This window comes from Dermacentor silvarum, chromosome 9 (assembly GCF_013339745.2).
Source record: "Dermacentor silvarum isolate Dsil-2018 chromosome 9, BIME_Dsil_1.4, whole genome shotgun sequence".
In the NCBI taxonomy this organism is placed as follows: Eukaryota; Metazoa; Arthropoda; class Arachnida; order Ixodida; family Ixodidae; genus Dermacentor; species Dermacentor silvarum.
Genome location: NC_051162.1, coordinates 119,113,924 through 119,134,125, shown reverse-complemented (window position 1 = coordinate 119,134,125; position 20,202 = coordinate 119,113,924). Strand labels below are relative to the sequence as shown.

Genomic DNA, 20,202 nt, shown 5'->3' with positions numbered 1-20,202 from the left:
AGGCCGGACGTAAAGCATCAAGATAACACGAGCTGAATGACGATCGCGCTATTTTGCCCACGCGTTTCCTCTAGATATATTACGTTTCTTTACCGAGTCTCGGTTGAATGAATTAGCGCGGAAAGTGTAGCGAAACACCGAAGGGCCCAACTTCATTTTTTTTCTTTCTTATATCACTTGTAGGTGTTTGGCACGGGTATTTTGCCGACAGCACACGCATTACGGGCAGGGGCGGATCCAGGTTTTTTCTGAGGGGGGGGGGGGGGGGTCAGCTTCTGTCAATGATGATGATGATGATAGTAGCCTTTATCATTTACCGAAATTCACCATTTCTGCTCACGATAAACCCACGTTTTATACGGCTAGGGCAACACCTGTAGCCCGCCGTGGTGGCTCAGTCAGCTCAGGCGTTGCGCTGCTGAGCACGAGATCGCGCGATCGAATCCCGGCCGCGGCGGCCGCATTTCGATGGAGGCGAAATGCAAAAACGCCCGTGCGCTTGCGTTGTAGTGCACGTTAAAGAGCCCCAGGTGGTCAAAATTAATCCGGAGTCTTCCACTACGGCGTGCCTCATAATCAGAACTGGTTTTGGCACGCAAAACAGTAGAAAGAGGAAGAAGCCCTATAGCGAAGCCAGGTATCGGTTTCTCCGAGCTTATAGGAAAAGTACGTTACCCAATACAGCCATGTGCTTGGCGGCTGTGCCTGATGATACAGGTTGTTCAAAACTAAGCTTTATGGTTTTCTTAAAATTAGGCACTGGGAGGCACGCGAAGATCACCTGTGCAAATAAGTTATGTGGCCAGGGGGCACAAACTGAGATGATAATTATCGCTGTGAGCAGCCCAATTAACTAAAATTGAACAATTATTTTTTTATTGAATGCAGTAAGTGCAGTAAGTGGGTCAAACGCGGCAACCACTACGCTGGTTGTTTACGATATGAGAATCACCGCGTATGAAGACTCACGACGCCACCTACAAGAAGAACGATGTGGCGTAGTAGCCGAGAGCGCGAGCCAGCGTCTTTATGTTTTGTTTCCCACGCGACGTCATCCTTTTACGCAAGGCGCGCATCTGCACCGTTTCTCTAACCACGCGACGCCATCCTAAATTCCTAGGCCTGCGCGCTGGCGTTGGCCACTGACGTCACGCTCCCCGACTTCGCAGCCGCTGCTCGAAGCTTCGCCCGGTCCGCGAGAACGTCCACTCAGATAAACGAATCCGGCGGCTTTGAGCTTCCTATGCTTAATGTACGACAATAAAACTGCGAAGTTACAATGAAAAACTCGTAGCGTACGAACGGTACTGTGCTCGTACTGGATATTGTCAACGTGTAACTGCGATCACAATGAGTGCTACAGTTAAAAAAAAAGTTGCCCATGCGTACTTCCTAGTTTAGCTGTTAGTTGCTATTATTTATATATAAACACTTCAGCGAGAGATCTCTTTCATTAAGCAGGTTGGTCGCGGAACCAATGACAGCAAATGAGGCAACTGATGACACCCCAATGAGGAACTAAGTTGATCAGGCGTGAAGGCGCTCGCGCGGACATCGGCGTCCTTGGTAAAAGGGACGTCCCCTCGTTCATTCGACGCCACCGACGGGACGAGTAAGGCACGGCCGGTGCCAGGAGGTCCAAGGTGTTCATGAGAAAAATTAACTACGGCATCTTCGCGACACCACACCCCTACGGAGTACAACTAAGCTTGTGAGCTAGTTATACCTTTACTTCTACATGGCTGATACCACTGGTACTCACGAAAAATAATTTTGAAGAATGCTGGTGGCCATATTTTTTGTGACAGGGCCATCCCCCTATCAGCGAGGGGGCGATACAGAAATCTGAGGGGGGGGGGGGGGGGTCAGGACATCCGGACATCCCCCCTGGATCCGCGCCTGATTACGGGTAATTACGGGTAACTCCTGCTCCGAGTACAACATCTGTAACGGTTCGGAGAGAGACATTCGCTTACCCTCACGTGATTGGTCAGAATTTCGCTATTTATGCCTAAAGCGTGATTCTGATCTACCACGTGAGGCCAAGCGACCAGTTTGTCCCTGATCAGTTCAAGAAGGAAGTCGATTGAGTCGAATGTCCTGGCGAAAATCAAGTAAACGAAAACTTCGATGCAAGTTGACTACACTAACGCTCCCCCGCGGCCACATTGTGAAGCGAACAGGATAAGTTTTCACCGATCGCCGCGAGATGGAGACGCATTTCACTCTTTCTTCACCGAGTTGTCATTTTCGCGGTGTTCTTTCTTTCTTTTTTTTTTCGGTAACCGCGGCGACGAAATGCGCCAAACACAAAGCATGTTTGTTCTTCCAGATAGTTCTATTTCACATGGTGGAAGGAAGTAAACAAGGAGCTAGCATTACATCAGGCAACCAGCCAGCCTTCGCCAGCCAACTCTTGGCGAAGTCATCCCCTTCGCCTTCCGATGAGAGAGAGTTCATTTCTGAGATCAGCAAATGGAGAAAGAACAGCAGGCAAAGCCCGAGAAAGGTCTAACACAATAAGAGTGTGCGAAAGGCAATTTTTGAGACCGAATCGAATACTAATCTAATAGTGTAACAATCGAATCGAATCAAGTTTGAATACTTTTCGAATAGTTTTCGAATAGTAAAAAAAATCTTTTTTTTATAGTTAATAGGGTGTTTCAGATTACGTGCCGAAGCGACATTAAGTAATCACCTTTGCACACCCAAAGCGCCACACCATGCTCGTATCCCTTTGTACCCCTTTTGCTATATTGTATATACCATTTTTGCATTCCTTTGTTAAAAGCCGGTGCTTCGCGTCTCCATACTTTGGGTGCGCAATAACTAAAACTTTCTAGTATATATGTTCGCGTCCTAGTGTTCATAACGTTAGCAAGGTTCTCTCGATTATTGCACTGCACGTTATGAGGCGTTGTTTATTAAAAGCATAAATGGGAGCATTAGGAACAAAGTCATGTTGTTTGCTGTTTAAAACAAATGTAACCTTGCTTGCGTGATGCTATTCATGGTTTCCCATTATAGTTCTCATTATGCACTTTTAATTTCCTCTGGTTTTAGTATTCTAATATTTTCATGAACTTTTATTTTATTCTGAATTGTGTCTTATTTAACAAAGTTGCAATTTCGCCTTTCGAAAGGCGAAGCATTAACAAGCATGGTGTCAGCGCGCATGGCAAACATGAACACATCACCCTCGATGACCGCGGACACTCGCTGTCAAAACGCTGGTTTCCCCTGGTTTTAGGATTCTCATCTTTTCATTAACTTTTATTTTGTTCTGAATTGTTTCTTACTTAACAAAGTCGCAGTTTCGCCCGAAACGCGAAGCATTAACTACCATGGTGTCAGCGCGCATGGCAAACATTGAACAAATCACCATCGATGACCGCGGACACTCGCTGTCAAAACGCTGGTTTCCCCTGGTTTTAGGATTCTCATCTTTTCATTAACTTTTATTTTGTTCTGAATTGTTTCTTACTTAACAAAGTCACAGTTTCGCCCGAAACGCGAAGCATTAACTACCATGGTGTCAGCGCGCATGGCAAACATTGAACACATCACCATCGATGACCGCGGACACTCGCTGTCGAAGCGCTGGCGCGAGGAAGCGTGGCCGCAGCAGCGAGCGAAGTGACCTTCGTGTTGTCTATCGCTTCAACGCAAACTGAGCGCCGAGAACACACAGCACGCACAAAGCTACGAGTCGCCGACGCCATCAAGACTCGGCCCCCAACGCAGATCGCTCTGCGTTGGGGCCGAGTCTAGATGCGTATGTGCATCTGCGTGCATCTGCGTATGCAACTCATTCCCGCCACATACGCAGTTGCAGCGGAGATGCGCACTGACGGCAGAAATGCACCTGGAGTGTCCATATAAATTGCTATCGCAATAAAACTGTGCCTTCTTGTGTGTACTGATTTGTGTGGTGTAGTTTGCCTGCCCCTCTCTGCAATGCCATAAGGACCTGAGAGTATAGTACTTGAAATTAATAAGCAATTTGTTCGCATGCACAGGACAGTTCAGAGAGCGCGAATGATCGCTGTACAGCCGGTAAAGTCTGGCTACCTAACTGACGACGCCTGCTCCACTACGTGAGTTCTCATGTTTTCTGCATACACTATATATGCCCGCGGGAATTAGATTTGTTGAACTTTTTTTCTTTATGTTTGATTCAGCAAAATTGACGTCTGTGTTGAAATACTCGAAAATTATTGGAAAAGCGTTCGTATTTACGAGCAGTGGCTACTCGATTCGAAGACTAATCGAATTAATTCGTTATTCGAAGGTTTCGAATATTCGTATACGCTCCCTTCAAAACGCAGAGTTAGTATAATAACTCTATGGCCTAAAACGTGACTTTGTGCTCGGCGGGCTCGGCCCACCGTGGTTGGATCCCGGTATGCTTTATTCGGTGCCGGTAGAGCTGAAATTTGGGTCAGTTGGTTACACATCATATATTGGTAAATCGCGCTGTTATGCACAGGGACAGAGCTACAGACGGAGCACACACCACACACAGCGCGAGCTAGCACCTGTTTAATTCATATGATTTCTTGAAACATATTTATACACACGTGTTAACAAAGTAATAACCATAAACAATCAGCAAACAATCAATAGTTTTATTTTCTAAACAAATTATAAAAAAATAAATTTTTGCAGAGAACGTAGCAAAAAAAAAAATACTTATCATTTATCTGACTGGTCTAGGGGACTGCAAAAAGAACGCGCATGTGCACTGTACATTTATATTTGTGTGTCTTATCGCGTGATAATTTTTTAACACGTGTGTATAATAATTTGAATTAGCGAACAGCGGAAAAGACGAGAACGCAGAAGAGGTATGTAACAACCTAGCGCTGCACCTAAAATTCTTTCTTTTAACATTTTAGACGCGGAGTTCACACCCGTGGACGCCAACAGAATACGCTAAATGTTAAAATGCACTCAACGTCTTTTGCTGCAGTATATTTGCAGTTATGCGCTGGAGACGTACGAAATATGTTCATACACTAAATTTTGAGCAGCCAGAGTTAATTGGCGCTCCGAAGGTTCTAAAGCACTCACCAGACTGTGTCGGATCTCCAGGTAGGCCGGCAGGATGTGTCGCCAGTCCACGGGCACAGGCTGTGTCGGTTCGTAGTAGGCTTCGACGTCATCCATGTGGTTGAAGTAGGACTTGTCCGTGTCGGCGATGCCATCCAGAACTCGTTCCCGGACGTCCTTCGGTATGTCCTCAGACTGGAGCATAGCAATCCTAGGATATAAGGGGCAGATTGGCAGGACTAATAAAAATAGTATTAAAGCTTATAACATGGGTTCAGTTTTGCAAAGGTGAGGCTACTCGTGCTACAGGCTACAAAGGCCACCAAATGAGCAGCAAAGGATGGCTCCATAATATGAGCAGTGCGCAGGCTGAAGAAGGCTCAGTGACTTGGGTGGTCTTGTATTCCGCGAACATCATAAAGCCGCTACCTTTCACTGAACCCCTGAACACCAGCGCGTTTAAAGCATACTGCATGTTTGTAGAACAACGGGCAGAGTATGAAAAAGATGTGTGACCGACCGTGTTGCTAAACTTTTTCTTCCTCGCTGCTTGCCGCTTTGAACAATAATGGTTCAAAAGTAGGTTCTGAAAATTTATGCTACCTGTATTAATCATCCCTTCAGAGAAAACCCATGCGCGTTTACAGTTAAAACAATTTTTTTAGCTTGCACACGAAGTGACGTCAGCGCCATCGTAACTTCGTGACGTTTGCGCTCTTGCCATGTTTAGTCCCTACCCTGCTTTGCCGGTGATGGAGTGAACTTATTAAATTATGGGGTTTTACGTGCCAAAACCACGATCTGATTATGAGGCGCGCCGTAGTGGGGGACTCCGGAAATTTGGACCACCTGTGGTTCTTTAACGTGCACCTAAATCTAAGTACACGGGTGTTTTCGCATTTCACCACCATCGAAATGCGGCCGCCGTGGCCGGGAGTGATGGATTTAACTATACTGATGAGTAAAAAGCACACACGTCCATTGGTATGCAAGGCTGCCGTCGAATAGACTTTTCAAGTCTTTCTGTCATGCGGCTTTAGGTGATTTTTATGCGATGTTGCATTGAATATGAAAAGAAAGCTTGAAAGAACAATGGAAGGAATGAATGGACGAAAGAACGTATGAAAAAAAAAAGATGATGGAAGGGATGAATGAATTATCAAAGGAATTATTATAGATGTAGATTAGTGAACGAAAAACTAATTAAGAAAGAAAAATGCCTTATCCGTAATGACAATCTGAAAGGCGCAAACAAATACACATGCAATGTACAGCTGTACCTTGCATGTGCACGTGTTTGCGCCCCTCAGACTGTCATTAAGATATAACAACTCGCCCAGCAAGAAGTTTTGCTAGCCTTATCTATAGTTCATCTTGCAATGAAAAAAAAAATGTGTCTTCTTCATCTTGCCCCCTTCCACCATTCTTGTTCATGCATTGATGTATTGATGAACCCATTCAGAAAAGGGCGGTGAAGGTAACAAGTTGAAGAACACTAGTTTGGTTTGACTTCAATGAATGAAGGAATGTAACCAACGAGTCTTCCAACCTGCATGCCCTCTTCACCATCTTTGTGCAATGCAGGAACGACTCATTGATTTCGAAAGGACGGTGAAGGTGGCACGTTGCATGAGGCTCATTGTCTGGAAATGAATGAATGAATGAATGAATGAATGAATGAATGAATGAATGAATGAATGAATGAATGAATGAATGAATGCTCATGGAGGACCGCCTCACCGGTACGAGTTCCGCACGACGGCCTCCTTCAGGCCAGCCTTGGCGACAACTCCCATGCGCGCCGTGTCGTTGAAGTGTTCGAGGAAGGCGAAGTTGAAGAGACGGTACGCGAGCAACGCACACGCTTGCTCATGCTGCTCCTTGTCCCCGTCGAGGAGCGTCCAGAACGGCCACAGGTGCAGGTGCAGCGAGTAGCTGAAGTAGGCCCGCACCGTCTCGGCCTTCGCCTCCTTCGTCACCTCTGCCACGTGGTTCGTGTACGACGGGGCCCTGCGGTACGTTACAGGAAGGCCACACATTGAAGCACCACTACGAAAGAACGGACTCGTATGGGCAAGTTAGTATGGCATTGGCTCGTTCTAGCTTGTATTAGTATTAGTAGAGCTCTAGCTTGTCAGCATATGTATACGAAACACCGGAGGTCTAAATGTGAACAGTAGCGCCCTGGTTCCGTCTAGCAGCGCCATCTGGTAGCGCTGATCACCACCAGAGCGTGCGCAACATCGTTGTTGCAATAGCGGGCTACGTGCTTGCTTCCTAACACTGTTATCATTGACAAGCTAGATGTACTTGCAACTCAGTTGCTGACGTAAAGATGTGGGCCAACATCATTTGATAAATTAAGAGTGGCTATTTTTTTATTTTAGGATAAAGAAGAGCCAGCAGCACGAAAGAAAAAATAGGAATGTTTTAAAGCTCTGCAGACGCCATGTTGGATGATTGCGCTGGGTGGGAAAGCATAAAAGCCCGCTGCGGCCATCGCATATAGGAGTAACTTTAGCGAGCGAACACGGCATGGGTTACGTAGTTCTTTGTTTAAATTCAAACATGTGAACTGGCATTTTACAGCAACGGTAGCGACAGAATCAAAACAGCCAGTGAGGTAACATTGCGGCCGCATTTAATGATCTGCACTTTATGATTTGCGACGGAGGAGCCTAAATGCAGTCCTGCCCAGCCGTATTAAAAAAGCAAAAAAGAAGAAGAAGAAAAAAAAACGTACATCTCAATTGGCCTTAATTACATATGACAAACATGAACTGATTACCTGTCTTTCATCACAGCGAATAGCTGACTTTTTCGTTGCTTTCCAATCGCAGTAACATTGTTCGAAAGAAGTGTCGCTTTTCTTCAGTAATAACCACAGAAAACGTCGAGTGTCAACATTCGCCTAAATAAAATGTATAGCCCTTGTGATGTGATAAAAACGCTACTCCCTATCCCGTAGAAAAAAAAAAAGAAAGCTGTTTTCATGCGCTGGCTAAATAATGGGTGATATATAAATAATTAGTAAAAATATGTTACGCGGCGCTTGCGCAGGACCGCGACAACGGTGCCTTAATTGAGGCGCGTAATATACTGTGTAATATACTGTGTATACTGTGCAATATACTGTGGGCGCGTAATATACTGTGTAAATAAACACTCTTGCTTTTCCTTGACCTATGCATATACTCCCCGTATCAGTTTCATAAAAGCAGATATATATGCTAAGCTTTCTGGGACAAATTGGCACGTATGCATATAAACAACGAACTTTAGCGATGGCTGGCGCTAGTGCATTTGATGTATTCTTATTGCTCCACGATTTTTTTAATCTTTCATATTTGTTTATGCATGTTTTGCTCACGCTGATGCGGAAAGTCAAAGAAACAAAATGCATTTTCGTTCTGGGAGGAAAGAGCCAGTCAAGCATGCCATTTCTCTCTACCTCCCCCCATCAACCCCGATGGTAAATAAACTTATTATTGTTATTATTATTATTATTATTATTATTATTATTATTATTATTATTATTATTATTATTATTATTAATATCAGATGATTACATGAGACCCACACACGCAAGCATGCGAAGGCGTCAAGAGGAAACGACAAAAAGTGATATTGCGCTCACGGAAAGAGGAAACAATATGACGTTATGGACAATTCGCAAGCGTACGACTCCTGCAAAAATATAATCCGCTTAATCCAACGGTAACTTTTCCCGTGTAGAACCGGGCATCTGAAGCAGCGTTTGCTACCCTTTCACGTTACAGGTAACCAGACACGAACCGCTAATGTGATGCCCTCCTTGCACATTTGGAGTATAGTCTTCCATAAATTTACTTTCCAACCTAACACACTGAGATTGATTTAGATGCCGAGTTTAGATGCCGTTACCGAGGCGGTCATTCCGCAGCTCCCCTTAAGCATGGCCGATTTGCCAAAGGCTTCCGATAGATAGCGGCAGTTTTCCCGTATAAGATCCGTAGTGTCCCAGATAGAAGTAGCGAATGATCCATAAAGTCCAGCGGGTTTGTGTAAAAGTTATTTACCACCGTGGACAAAAGCTTGTGGACCACAGCAGCGGTGAAAAAAATTGTTTTATTTTTTCGTACAGTCATGGGCAGTCTGTAACTATAGGACAGGCGCTCCACCTTCCCCCCACCGCACAAATCCCTTTCCCAGCACCACCAACACTTGTGGCGCCATCTTCAGGCCCACACCTTTCTTACTCCTGCACGTCTTGCCCTCTTCCACCCCGGGACGTACTCGCCGGCCTGCCGCTTATGTGACAGCTCCCGCGCCGATTACGATCACATCTTATTCTCCTGCCCGGCACACTTGCCCCCTGCCTCTTGGCACCTAACCAGTCCGCAGCAGTGGGAGACTGCTTTGTCCAGCACCGAGCCGGATCTCTAACTCCGGTTGGTGACCTGGGCAGAGGACGTCGCGACTAGGCACGGCTTGGACGCCACAACCGGCAGCCTGAAGGCCGCCCACAACGCTGCTTTTTAATTTTGATTACTTCGGGCCTTCTCAATAAAAGTTTTCCACCACCACCACCTCCACTGGTCGAACACGCGATCGCGCATTGCGCCACTTGATTTTAGTGTGTGCACGTTTGTGGTGCCTAATTTGTACCTAATATCTTAAGAAACATTTATCCCTTTATTTGTTTTCGCGGCACCCGTAGGTGGTCTTGAAACTTTCGCTCGAGACTGCACATGGTTCCCCAGTTCTTTCTCACTAGCAGTGATTATTTCGCAACGTCCAATGCGTGTTCTTTCGTATGGAGCTTTCGACGGCATGATTTCCACACCAACGTTTACCCCTGCGCCCCTCTCCCACACATGCACATTATCCCGATTGGCCAACGTACCTCACAATGACGCACGTGTGGTCGTCCACGTCCAAGTGTCCGAGAAAGAAGGCCGCCAGAAACCTATCCCAGTGCCACTCTCCGTTCAACTTGGCCTTCAAAGCGCTGACCGTGGTCTGCGAGAAGTTGCTCAGAGGAGAGAGGGCGTCGTCCGGAGGACCGCCGAAGGCCCGCAGCGACCAGGCGAACTGGAGTGCGCTGTACACGGACTTGGTGTCGGCCTTCATCCTTCGATAGAGGAAAGCGCATCGTTAGAGGCGTTGTTTCAATTAACAGCGGCAATTAACAGTACGTGGCCACTCAGACAGGGTAACTAGTTGTATAGTCCCCACGTCATAGTGGTCACAGCGTAATCAAGCGACGTCACTGCTCCGATAAGCGCAATGTGCCAAGGATGATCACTGTTGTTTCTATAGGCATCCCCTTCGACACGAGGTGGTGAAAAACAGTCACCGAGCCTGCCGGAGCTAATCGATCAGGCATTGGTATATACATGCATAGCAGTCTAGCATTCTGCCTATCTCCTTGATATTTCAATCCATGAAAGCGTATATCTGTATATTGTGCAGTTACCAATGATTGTAACGACTCCGGTTTTTAATATCTCTTTGCTACGTTTTTGATGTGTTAGCATTAGGGATGTCATAGTGTATGTGTGTGAAGTGGGGGAAGCCGGTCACGTGGTAGAGGCATATATATATATATATATATATATATATATATATATATATATATACATAGAAGCAAACAATGACACCAAGGACAAAATAGGGGAAATTACTTGTACTTACTAATTGAATTAAAGCAATGACAGTATTACTGGAAATGAAAATGGATGAAAAATCAAGGCGCAGTTTCGCCCGAGAGGCGAAGCATCGATTGTGATAGCAAATTATTGGACAGCTGGTATCACGCGCACAAGCAAACATGAACGCATCTCACTCTATGACCGCGAAACTCGCTTTCAAAACGCTGGAGTGAGTAAGCACAGCAGCAGCGGCGAGCGAATTCACCTTCGTGCCGCCGCTCGTATCAACGCGAACTAAGCCGCGAAAACACAGCGCAAGGCGGACTTTGTCCCCGCCGCAGATGGATTTCAAGATACAGCGGTCAGGCGGGCGCGCGCGACGTAGAACCCCCCGGAGCCTTGCGGAGCATTTTGGCCCAGGCGGGCTCTCCGGCCGCCTGGAGTAGAACGAGAAGAACGGCGAGTCTGCGTTCCTGTTTATCTTACTCCATGGGATCAGTTGGTGCAGGCGAACCGAGCAGACTTGTCATCTTGCAAATCAGACAGCGTGTGGCGCCCTCTGTGGGGCCCTATAGCACGAAATAGAAGCCAGGAACCTACAGGGTTCACCAAAGTGGGCATACGACCGGTAGTCGAACGAATTCTCTCGCGTCTGATACCTAAGGTATGCGCAATTATAAAATATACCTCTTTTAGAGATTGTAACGCCGCCGCACTCACATCTTTCCGACCAGTTCGCGGTGCTTCCGCGAGACGATGGTGGGCAAGCCCAGCATTGCGTCCTCGTCGAACTGGTCGGGCTCCTTGAGCACGATGCAGGAGGTGTTCGACACTGCGGCGACGCTCATTTCGAACACCGGGAACAGCTGCAGCGTGCGGGACACCTCGGCCGCCCAGGCCTCCGGCAACCTGTGGGCTCTGTCGACGCCGCGGAGGTACTGCGCCAGGTCGTGCTCGATTGTCTCTCGGTCGTGCTTGGAGCCGTGGCAGGCGCGGAAGAACCGGTAAGCCTGTGCGCGAATAGTGGAGGTACCTAGTTGAGCAGTTGATATTCTCTATATGACACGAGAACATCAGTCCCGAGCCAAAACGGACACGTTGTGCTCGTATGCTCCTTCGCCGCGTTTTTGTGGGCGGAGATGCTGACGAGAAAAATTGGCGCGAATAAAAAGACAACACGCACGGGGAAAAAAAAAACACAAAACAAAACAAGGACAAGCGCTACATTCCGTCTTTTCTTCACCTGTGAGTTGTCTTTGTTAGCGCCAGTTTTCCTCATCAGCAATGGAAGGTCAACACGCCCACCAAGACGCACGCCGCACGCATATAATATATATAGTGGAATCTACGTGAAGCGGTTCATTTTGCACATTCTCGCGTCTTGGGCATAAAAGAAACTGAGGCGCGCTCCCGGGCTGTACGTAATGTGACACACGCGGCGGTAATGTCAGAGCTAGTGGACGTTCGAACGATGGAAGTAGTACGCGCGACCGTGGCCTAATGGTTACAGCAAGGGCTGCTGCGCTGGTGTACCGAGGTTCACTCCAACACCGAGCAAGTAATTAGTTCTTTTTTTTTAGCTTCAGATATTCGGCAAGGCAGCAGCAGGTGAGGGCGGCAGTCCGGGAGGGTTCACGAAGCAGGCTTCGATATAAGCGTACTCGACCAGGTGCGACCCATGCAAAACAAATCACACTGTGGGCTCAGACCCAGCCGGCACGTGGGAACAGGTGCAGCAAACAAACTACAGAAGCCCCCCCCCCCCCCCCCCCCCAAAAAAAAAAAAAAAAGGAAAAAAAAAAACGCCATGCCGTCGATGTGCTATAGTTCAGTCGTCGTCCTTCCGTCACTGTTATTGTGTCCTCGTGATGCCGATGAAGATGGCATACCAGCGCTATGCATGTCATGATAGATATATTAAACCATTTCCGCAGCAAACAATGGTGTCACCTGTTGGGCCTAGCAGCAGCTCACCTTTGAATGCACGGGCGGTGTCCTAGTCCAACGGAACTGACCCCACTTGTCGAGGACCGAGCGCACCTCGATAAGAAAGTGGCTCAGCGCGTCCTCCCTGAGCGAGGGCCGCCTCGCGTCACCGCTGCATGCATACTCGTGGAAGTCCCTGCCGACATGAAGCACACATACAGTATGCAGACGTTAACACACTGCACCGTTAGCCAATGAAATGGCCATTCGCCAGGTACGCGATATTGCCATTTGAACATTACGAATCGAGAACCCAGGTTCTCGACTCAGTCCACCGATCTAGTCCTAGCGAGGACTACAGGAGTGCAAGAGAAACGCGTACGGTTACACGACAGCCTCGAGCAGACTGCTAATTGGAAGCTTCCGGACTCTTCGACGGGAAAGAGGGTTGGCCATTAGGTCCATTCCTGTTTATATTACGCTACAAAATGCGCATCGTGAAACGTGACGACACACGTCGACGGCGGCTGCAGGAGGACATATTAACATATTATGCAGTGGGGTTCCAACTTAATCACGGAGAAGCACATATCTCCCTACGCTGTCAGAATAAGCGCACGACGCGCCTCAGTCGCAGCTTCCTGCTTGGTTTTTTTGTTTGCCCCCCCCCCCCCCAAAAAAAAAAAAAAATCGATCCCGATGTATAAAGGTGTGAAATTGAGCTTGTCGGTACCGATTCATGACATAAAATAGCGCGAGAATAACATGACAAGAAAGACGAGACGGGAGGAGCGTTGTCAGCGCTCTCCTTGTTCTGTCTCTCTTGTCCTGCTATTTTCTCGCTGCTTGTTCTTTTTTCTTGCCATGACCCGATCACACGGTGACGATCGAGTATGTGATAGGTGGTGCTGATGAACAGACCCAAGAGAACAGCTGATGATTCAAACGGAAGCCAACGTGCTTTCAGTCTCAGAGTAGTCAGCCCTTCTGCCAGCAAACACGAATCCACGTACTGGTCTCACACACCCCATCAGAGCTCCCGCCTCCCCACCACAAACGGGAGCAACAAAAGGAATTACCCTGAAACGGCGGGCGTACAAGACCGTAGCCAGCAGAAAAAAAAAGAGGAGCTAAGAGGCGTTGCGTCGGGACGTAGAGTGTTAAACGCAATCGGACTGGGCGTTTTGCCGGATGGGCAGACAGGGCAAAGGCACAAACGGGAACGGCCTGCACGGTGTAGCCACCTGGTGGCGTAGAGCTCAAGCAGACAAACACAGCTAATATTGCAGTAACCAATTATATTTTACTTTGCTGTTGGCGTAAGTTTTCGGCAGCAACACGATTACGTCGCTAGAGCATTGCAAAAATAAAGTAATGATAATAAAATAAAAGCAGATCGTAATAAATGTGTGCCGAAACACGGGATCAAACCAGAGACCTTTCGATATTCAGTGTAACACTCTCCCAACTGAGCTATTTCAGCACGCGACTGAGTGACTCGAAATGAAACCACCACCACCAAATAACTCAGACTTATCAGAAACGCTTGCATATTCTCGCGGCGTGACCTTATAGTGACACACCGATAATCAAGCGAGTAGCTAGGAAGCCAAGCAATTATTTTATTAAAAGTAGTTTTGGAGAAATGAAAAACAAACACGTATAACTATTGTACTGCGACTGAAAGTTGTGCGAGTTCGTAACAATGCTTGAAAGCAGGCGCACGAACATTGACAAAAATAGGAACGGTTGGTAAAACACGAAAACTTGTGTTGTCTGTTTCATTATTTGTCTGTCCGTATTTTGAATGGATATTCATCTGAGGTTTTATTTTTGTTTTTTTAGCGCGCATACGACGCGACACAAAGGACACGCACGGCGCCAAGTTGCAACACTGTTTGGAAGTTAGCGCCGTTTGTGCCCTGTGTGCCTTCTTGTATGTAGCCTTATTCGCGCTTAAAAACTCGGATTATGATGCCATACCAAGAAGTCACATTGCTACTCTGGCCAAATGAATGCGTAACTAGGCACCGACAAGATGTAGCTGCATACATTGGTTCCATTGACACAAAAGCTTCCATTATTATTCTTTTCCTTTACAAGTGAGGACATTTAGTAAGGAAATTGGGTGTCTCACTGATTGAATGAACATGCTATATTAAAAAAAACGCATAATAAAATTTAAAACTAATGCCGAAACCCGGGATCGAACCAGGGACCTTTAGATCTTCAGTCTAACGCTCTCCCAACTGAGCTATTTCGGCAGGCGGTAAGCGCAGCTGTCGAGAGACACGTGTATCATAGATAAAGAATTGCCCTTGGTGCATGCTTTATTTTATTGCCGCTTTCCTTGTTCTTCTGGTCTGAAGCGCACCGAGCAGAACGCAACCATTAAAAAAAAAGGGAACACAGCAAGACAGTATTCAACTGTCCAGGATTGAGAGAAAGCCACAATGTGAACAGCGATTTGGCGATGGAAATTAATGCGATGCATGAAACTGCTTCTATTCAAGGTTGGGAACTGGCTATTCTGGAGTTGGATGGATTCCGCAATCATTCCATTTTTTTTTTGCAAAATAGCGAAGAGATTTGCGCTGGGTTGGGCACGGGAATTGAGTTCGCGTTTATCTTATTCGGAACAAAATGGGAAATGAAATGGTTTCCAGTAAAGCTCAAATTGGGGGCCGCTCGATGATACACTGTTTCGAATAAACACGGTGTTTTGCCCAAATGCGCAATGCAGGAACGACTTCAGAAGGGTATACAGGGACACACACAGCACCGAGATTACAGAGAGTTAGCTTGTCATCAGTCGTACTAGCGTTTGTTGTAAGATGCTAAAAGTGATACATAAAAAAATTGGGCCGGTTCCACGCAATGCGGGAATCGATGTTATTTATGCGAAGCATTTTGCAGATATCTGGCTATCCAGCGTCGTTCGAGGCCTAGGCGTACTTCCCGGGGGGGGGGGGGGGGCACTTGCCCCTCCACAGTCAAAAGTGTGTGTGTGGGAGGGGGGGGGGGAGAGCATGCCAGTTGTCCCCCCCCCCACACACACACACTTTTTTGAAAGCGGGCACTTTCCAACAGAACACAGCTGAAGCAAAATTTTCTTTCTTAATAAAGTGGCCACGTAAGTAATGCTTTTTATTTACTACGTATTCCCTACTTGCGCAGCGTGGGTTGTCTATTGTGCCTCCTTGGGGTGCGCTGTAGCGGCTGACGTTCGGGACTCGCCATACAAGCTCGCATTGCGGAGAAGGCCTGGCGTTGGGCAATTTAAGCCTTAACAAATTCCAGCTTGCGCTACTTGCATCATGCCCAGTTTTTGGGACCACCTAACCGTATTCAAAAACAACTTGATATATTATCCATGTATTATCTATGTAATGCGTAGGATGGATAACCTGTGGACCATTAGAGTTACGGAATGGGCAAGGTCGATTCACATAGGTCGCGAAGCTTCGGGCGAAAAGCGGTTCGGAACAAATTGTCACCGTCATCAGCAAGGGTGGTTATGGGAGCAGCGATTGAAGCGCGACTATGTTTGGAGGGAACAAACATTGGGAAAGAAAAAAGCGTTTTATAATTAAAGAGAGACACAGAGATTCGTTCAACGAAAATAAAGTTCCTGATCAATTTTATATACGCATGGCTAGAAAAGAAGTGACAATTCTGTTTCACTTGATCATTATCAATGAATACCTTTTTTCAGCGCCCACCGCAAGAGCGCCCATCCATAGAGGCGGGCGTTGACGCCGCTATCAGTTGCAATGCAATGCAGCTCTTGAAGTGTGCAGAAAGGCGCGCTCGTAACGCTCACCTGTTGCAATACGCCTCCCTCACATGTTGTGTTGTTTTGCTTATCGACGTTTGCCTCAATTTGGTGACGCGGGTAGTTTCATTGTTTCTTAACCTGTTCAGTCAAAAGCAGTAAGTTGCGACCGCCAAATAATCCTTCACTTTAGTTGTTTTCGTGCGACAGCGCTGGCCGACGGGCTTCGCGTCCGACGAAAGGACGAGCACTTTACGCCAAAAGCGTTCGTCGGCCTCCAAAGAAAGTATGTTTAGTGCAGGGATGCGATTTCGACACCCGTACGGCAGACCTTTTCCTGCCTCGCTTTCCGTGCTGAAAGCTCGGAACGCCCAGCAAGTCGTATGGCGGGGCATTTGAATATACAGCTGTAATGGCCTGCCTCCGAAAACAAATTTCGCGCCTTTGAGAACAAAATGACGTCACTTCTGTTTTTAACGGATATTACGTCACATTTTTTTTCCGCCGGAAGTGTTCCCTCCTCACACAGATGGCGCTAAGCCCCACGAACCGCCGATGAACCGCCATGTTTTGAACGTATGGGCTTCTATGAAAGCTTCGCTACCAGGTATATCTACCTTGGAATGGGTGCCAAGAGAAGGGAAGCGCAGTCGCAGACGGCAGAAAACTAGGTGGGGTGATGAAGTTAGGAAATTTGCAGGCGCAAGTTGGAATCGGCTAGCTGGAAGACAGGCCGGGTAATTGGAGCTCGCAAGGAGAGGCCTTCGTCCTGCAGTGGACATAAATATAGGTTGATGATGACTGCAATTTTAACTTTGAGATTGTCAGGTTGAGCTCTGCGCCACCAGGTGGCTGCACCGCTCCAGCCGCTCACGGTAACGCCCCCGCCCATCCGGCAATTCTCCAAAATCACCCGATTTTTCGGGAATGCGGGAATGCCAAACGCTCTAAAAATCTCTATTGGAGTGCTCTATATATACAGACGCCCAGTTTTTTCTATGAACACGATGGCGGCGCGCTGAAGTCGCAGTCACCTGCAGGGGTCGAGGCTCCAGGCGACGTTTCGGCGCAGATGTTTGCCCTCCTTGGTGCAGTGGTCGGTCTGACAGGCGAATATGAACGCCTGCCGCGGAAACGGCGCGCCCGGGTATCGCTCCGGTCCAGTCTCTCCCAGAACATCACGCAGATACTGGCGCACGCGCTGGTGCTGCGATCACGCGGATGCAAACACGTCATTCGGGAATTCCGGAGACAGAGTTTGCTATTGGGCTGCTATTGGGCTACACGACATATTCGACTTTTCGATTTCATTGCCTGAAATGAGGGTCCTGGACATCGAAACCTTGGGGGAAGATATACTGGCAAGCCCCATAGCGCTCTGAAAAATTAGTTATATGGGTTTTCAGCAAACCCAGCAGGCATATGCGTCGTGACGTCATAACGTAGCCGATGACCTGCATTGACTACGCGGGAGCAGGACATCGCGATGTTTTGACATTCTCTTAGCACCCGCCATGGTGGCTTAGTGGCTGTGGTGTTGCGCTGCTAAGCACGAAGTCGCGGGATCGAATCCCGGCCGTGGCGGCCGCATTTCGATGGGGGCGTAATGCAAAAAACGCCCGTGCATTGAGGGTACGTTAAAGATTCCCTGGTGGTCAAAATTAATCCGAAGCCCCCGACTACGGCGTGCCTCATAATCAAATCGTGATTTTGGCACGTAAGACTACAGAATTCAATTCTCTTAGCCTCGCTCGGTCGTCTGCTATGCTCCTACTCATTGATTTGCCCGATGTAGAAGCATGTTCTGCTACCACGTAATCCATGCACGTGACCGCCTCCTACGCCACGACGTCACGGCCCATACACCACCTGGGAAACGAAACCTCGCTGAAAGCCAATGTAACGAATTATTGAGGGCACTCTGGGGTTTGCAGTGTTTTTTTCCAAGGTTTCGATGTCAGTGACCTTCATTTGCAGCAAGAACATGAAAAGTCGGAAATCTCGTGTCGGTACTTCTCTAAGCAGCACAATACAGGGAGGAATATTTTTTGGTTCTTGATTCGGGAAGTCATCATCACCGTATGCTCAGATAGCCAATCGACTTCGGTTTCGAGTCAGGGCACATAATCCAGTTCATTTCACAGTGCGCTGGAACATACAACAGGCTACAGAAATCTCGTCTAAAGACAACCGTGCGATCCGTGAAGAATAGACATATTTGTACTATACAGCGACATCGAGGTGCCGCTAACCCAACTTGCAATGATTAATGTAACCTGCTTCCATGAGGTTCCGCCAGCGCATCTTTGCAATTTTTTCCCTAGAGTCCTAATCACCGAAAAAATTCGCTTTACCGGCCTTCAATCGACCACAAGCGCTCGCGTATGCATACCTCTTCGATGCGCGCGTAAATGACCCGCTGCGTGACGTACACGACCAAACCGGCCGCGCAGAGGCCCCCGATTACGAAGGCGGTGGCCAGGACGCAGCTCGCGGTCGGGCCCAATCCCTTGAACATGAGACGTGCGACGGCAGCTATCTGCTGGCCTCGAGTGGCTGCGCCGCCACCTCCTAAGACCGGTGACGAGACCTGTGGCTGTTCCTGCTCTCTAGGCGCCGCTACCGACGATGACCTCGTCACGGCCGAAGACGTGCGGTTCACGAGTCCCTCCTGGTTCATGGCTGTCGATTGACGTTGTTCTTTTCTTCTCTGTAATTGATGGTGATGATTACTTACCTCAGTAGCCGTGGCATGTACCCACTGTCGGGCTTGACGAAGAAGCGGGAAGCACTTCGCTTATGCACGGGGCTGCCAAAGTAGCAAACGCCGTGCTCTACAATGATCCACGACTACCTTCCCTAGAAATGAAATTTAAAATACTCACCGTTCAAACCTTTATAAGGCTCTATGAATCTCCAATAAGAAGGGCCCAGTCGATCTTTAACAGTCAACCAGCTTTATTTTTTTGGAGCCTCATGGCCTCGGTTTCACACGCCACAGGTGAACACAATCGTTATTGAGTCCGTTAAATGCACGTGTAAGTGACATAATTACGGTAAGCAGTATCCCGAATTCATTAGATATTACTTGTAATGACACATACCCCAACTATGAATGGCAGTTTCCCTGGCCATATTCTTAACGGCTTACTCCAGGATCACTTGAATCAGCTCCACATAAACGTAACTATAGCGACGGATGCTTCGCAGAGGGAAAGGCCAGAGTTGGAATTTTTTTCATCGTCATTAGATTGGTCTTTTTCTGTTCGACTCCCCGACTACACTCCAATATTGCTACTGGAATTCCTAGCTGTTGTCCTAGCTTTGCGTAAGCTACAGCCTTCCCTAACAACCGCGGTAATAATCACATACTCTTTATCCTTGTGCACCTCACTTACTACTCCCATCGAGTCGCATATGATAAAAACTCTACACTCATTGGCTCAAAGTAATTTGCGAAGTTTGCAATTAGTATGGGTACCTGGCCACAAAGTCATATTTATGAATGAAGCGGCGGACAGGTTGGCCAAGGATTCTATTGGAGGCCCTGTGTTTACCCTGCTTCCAACGACGGGTTTTATCACGCCTGTTAGGTTTAGAAGAAACATTTAGAAGAGCTGTGAATTGGGTTAGTTGGTGTGCATTCATTTTTTTTTCTTGTGCTAAGTACAGTAGAACGGAATAGGGACGAAACGAACATTGAATATGAAGCGGACACGAAGTGACACAGCCAAAAGAAACACCCTTTTGACATCAAATCAAATCTAGCATCATCCACGGAACTGCACCACTTAAAATTTCCTTGGAGCAGGAAAT

General features: G+C 47.4%; 1 protein-coding gene and 1 non-coding gene across 2 annotated transcripts in view; both read right to left on the bottom strand.

Annotated features, from left to right (window-relative positions):
* The window catches only part of LOC119463852 (neprilysin-1), a 35,699-nt gene extending 16,633 nt beyond the window's left edge, over positions 1-19,066 (bottom strand). The window contains exons 1-7 of the mRNA XM_049655410.1: positions 18,779-19,066; positions 17,421-17,593; positions 12,660-12,807; positions 11,406-11,695; positions 9,938-10,165; positions 6,793-7,062; positions 5,074-5,263 (exon numbers count right to left, since the gene is read on the bottom strand). Of these exons, the coding sequence (XP_049511367.1) occupies positions 5,074-5,263; positions 6,793-7,062; positions 9,938-10,165; positions 11,406-11,695; positions 12,660-12,807; positions 17,421-17,593; positions 18,779-19,066 (1,587 nt within the window). The remainder of the gene's footprint in view (positions 1-5,073; positions 5,264-6,792; positions 7,063-9,937; positions 10,166-11,405; positions 11,696-12,659; positions 12,808-17,420; positions 17,594-18,778) is intronic.
* Trnaf-gaa (transfer RNA phenylalanine (anticodon GAA)) lies at positions 14,803-14,875 on the bottom strand. The gene has a single exon. It is a non-coding gene; the product is annotated as a tRNA-Phe (tRNA).
* Positions 19,067-20,202: the final 1,136 nt, after the last annotated feature.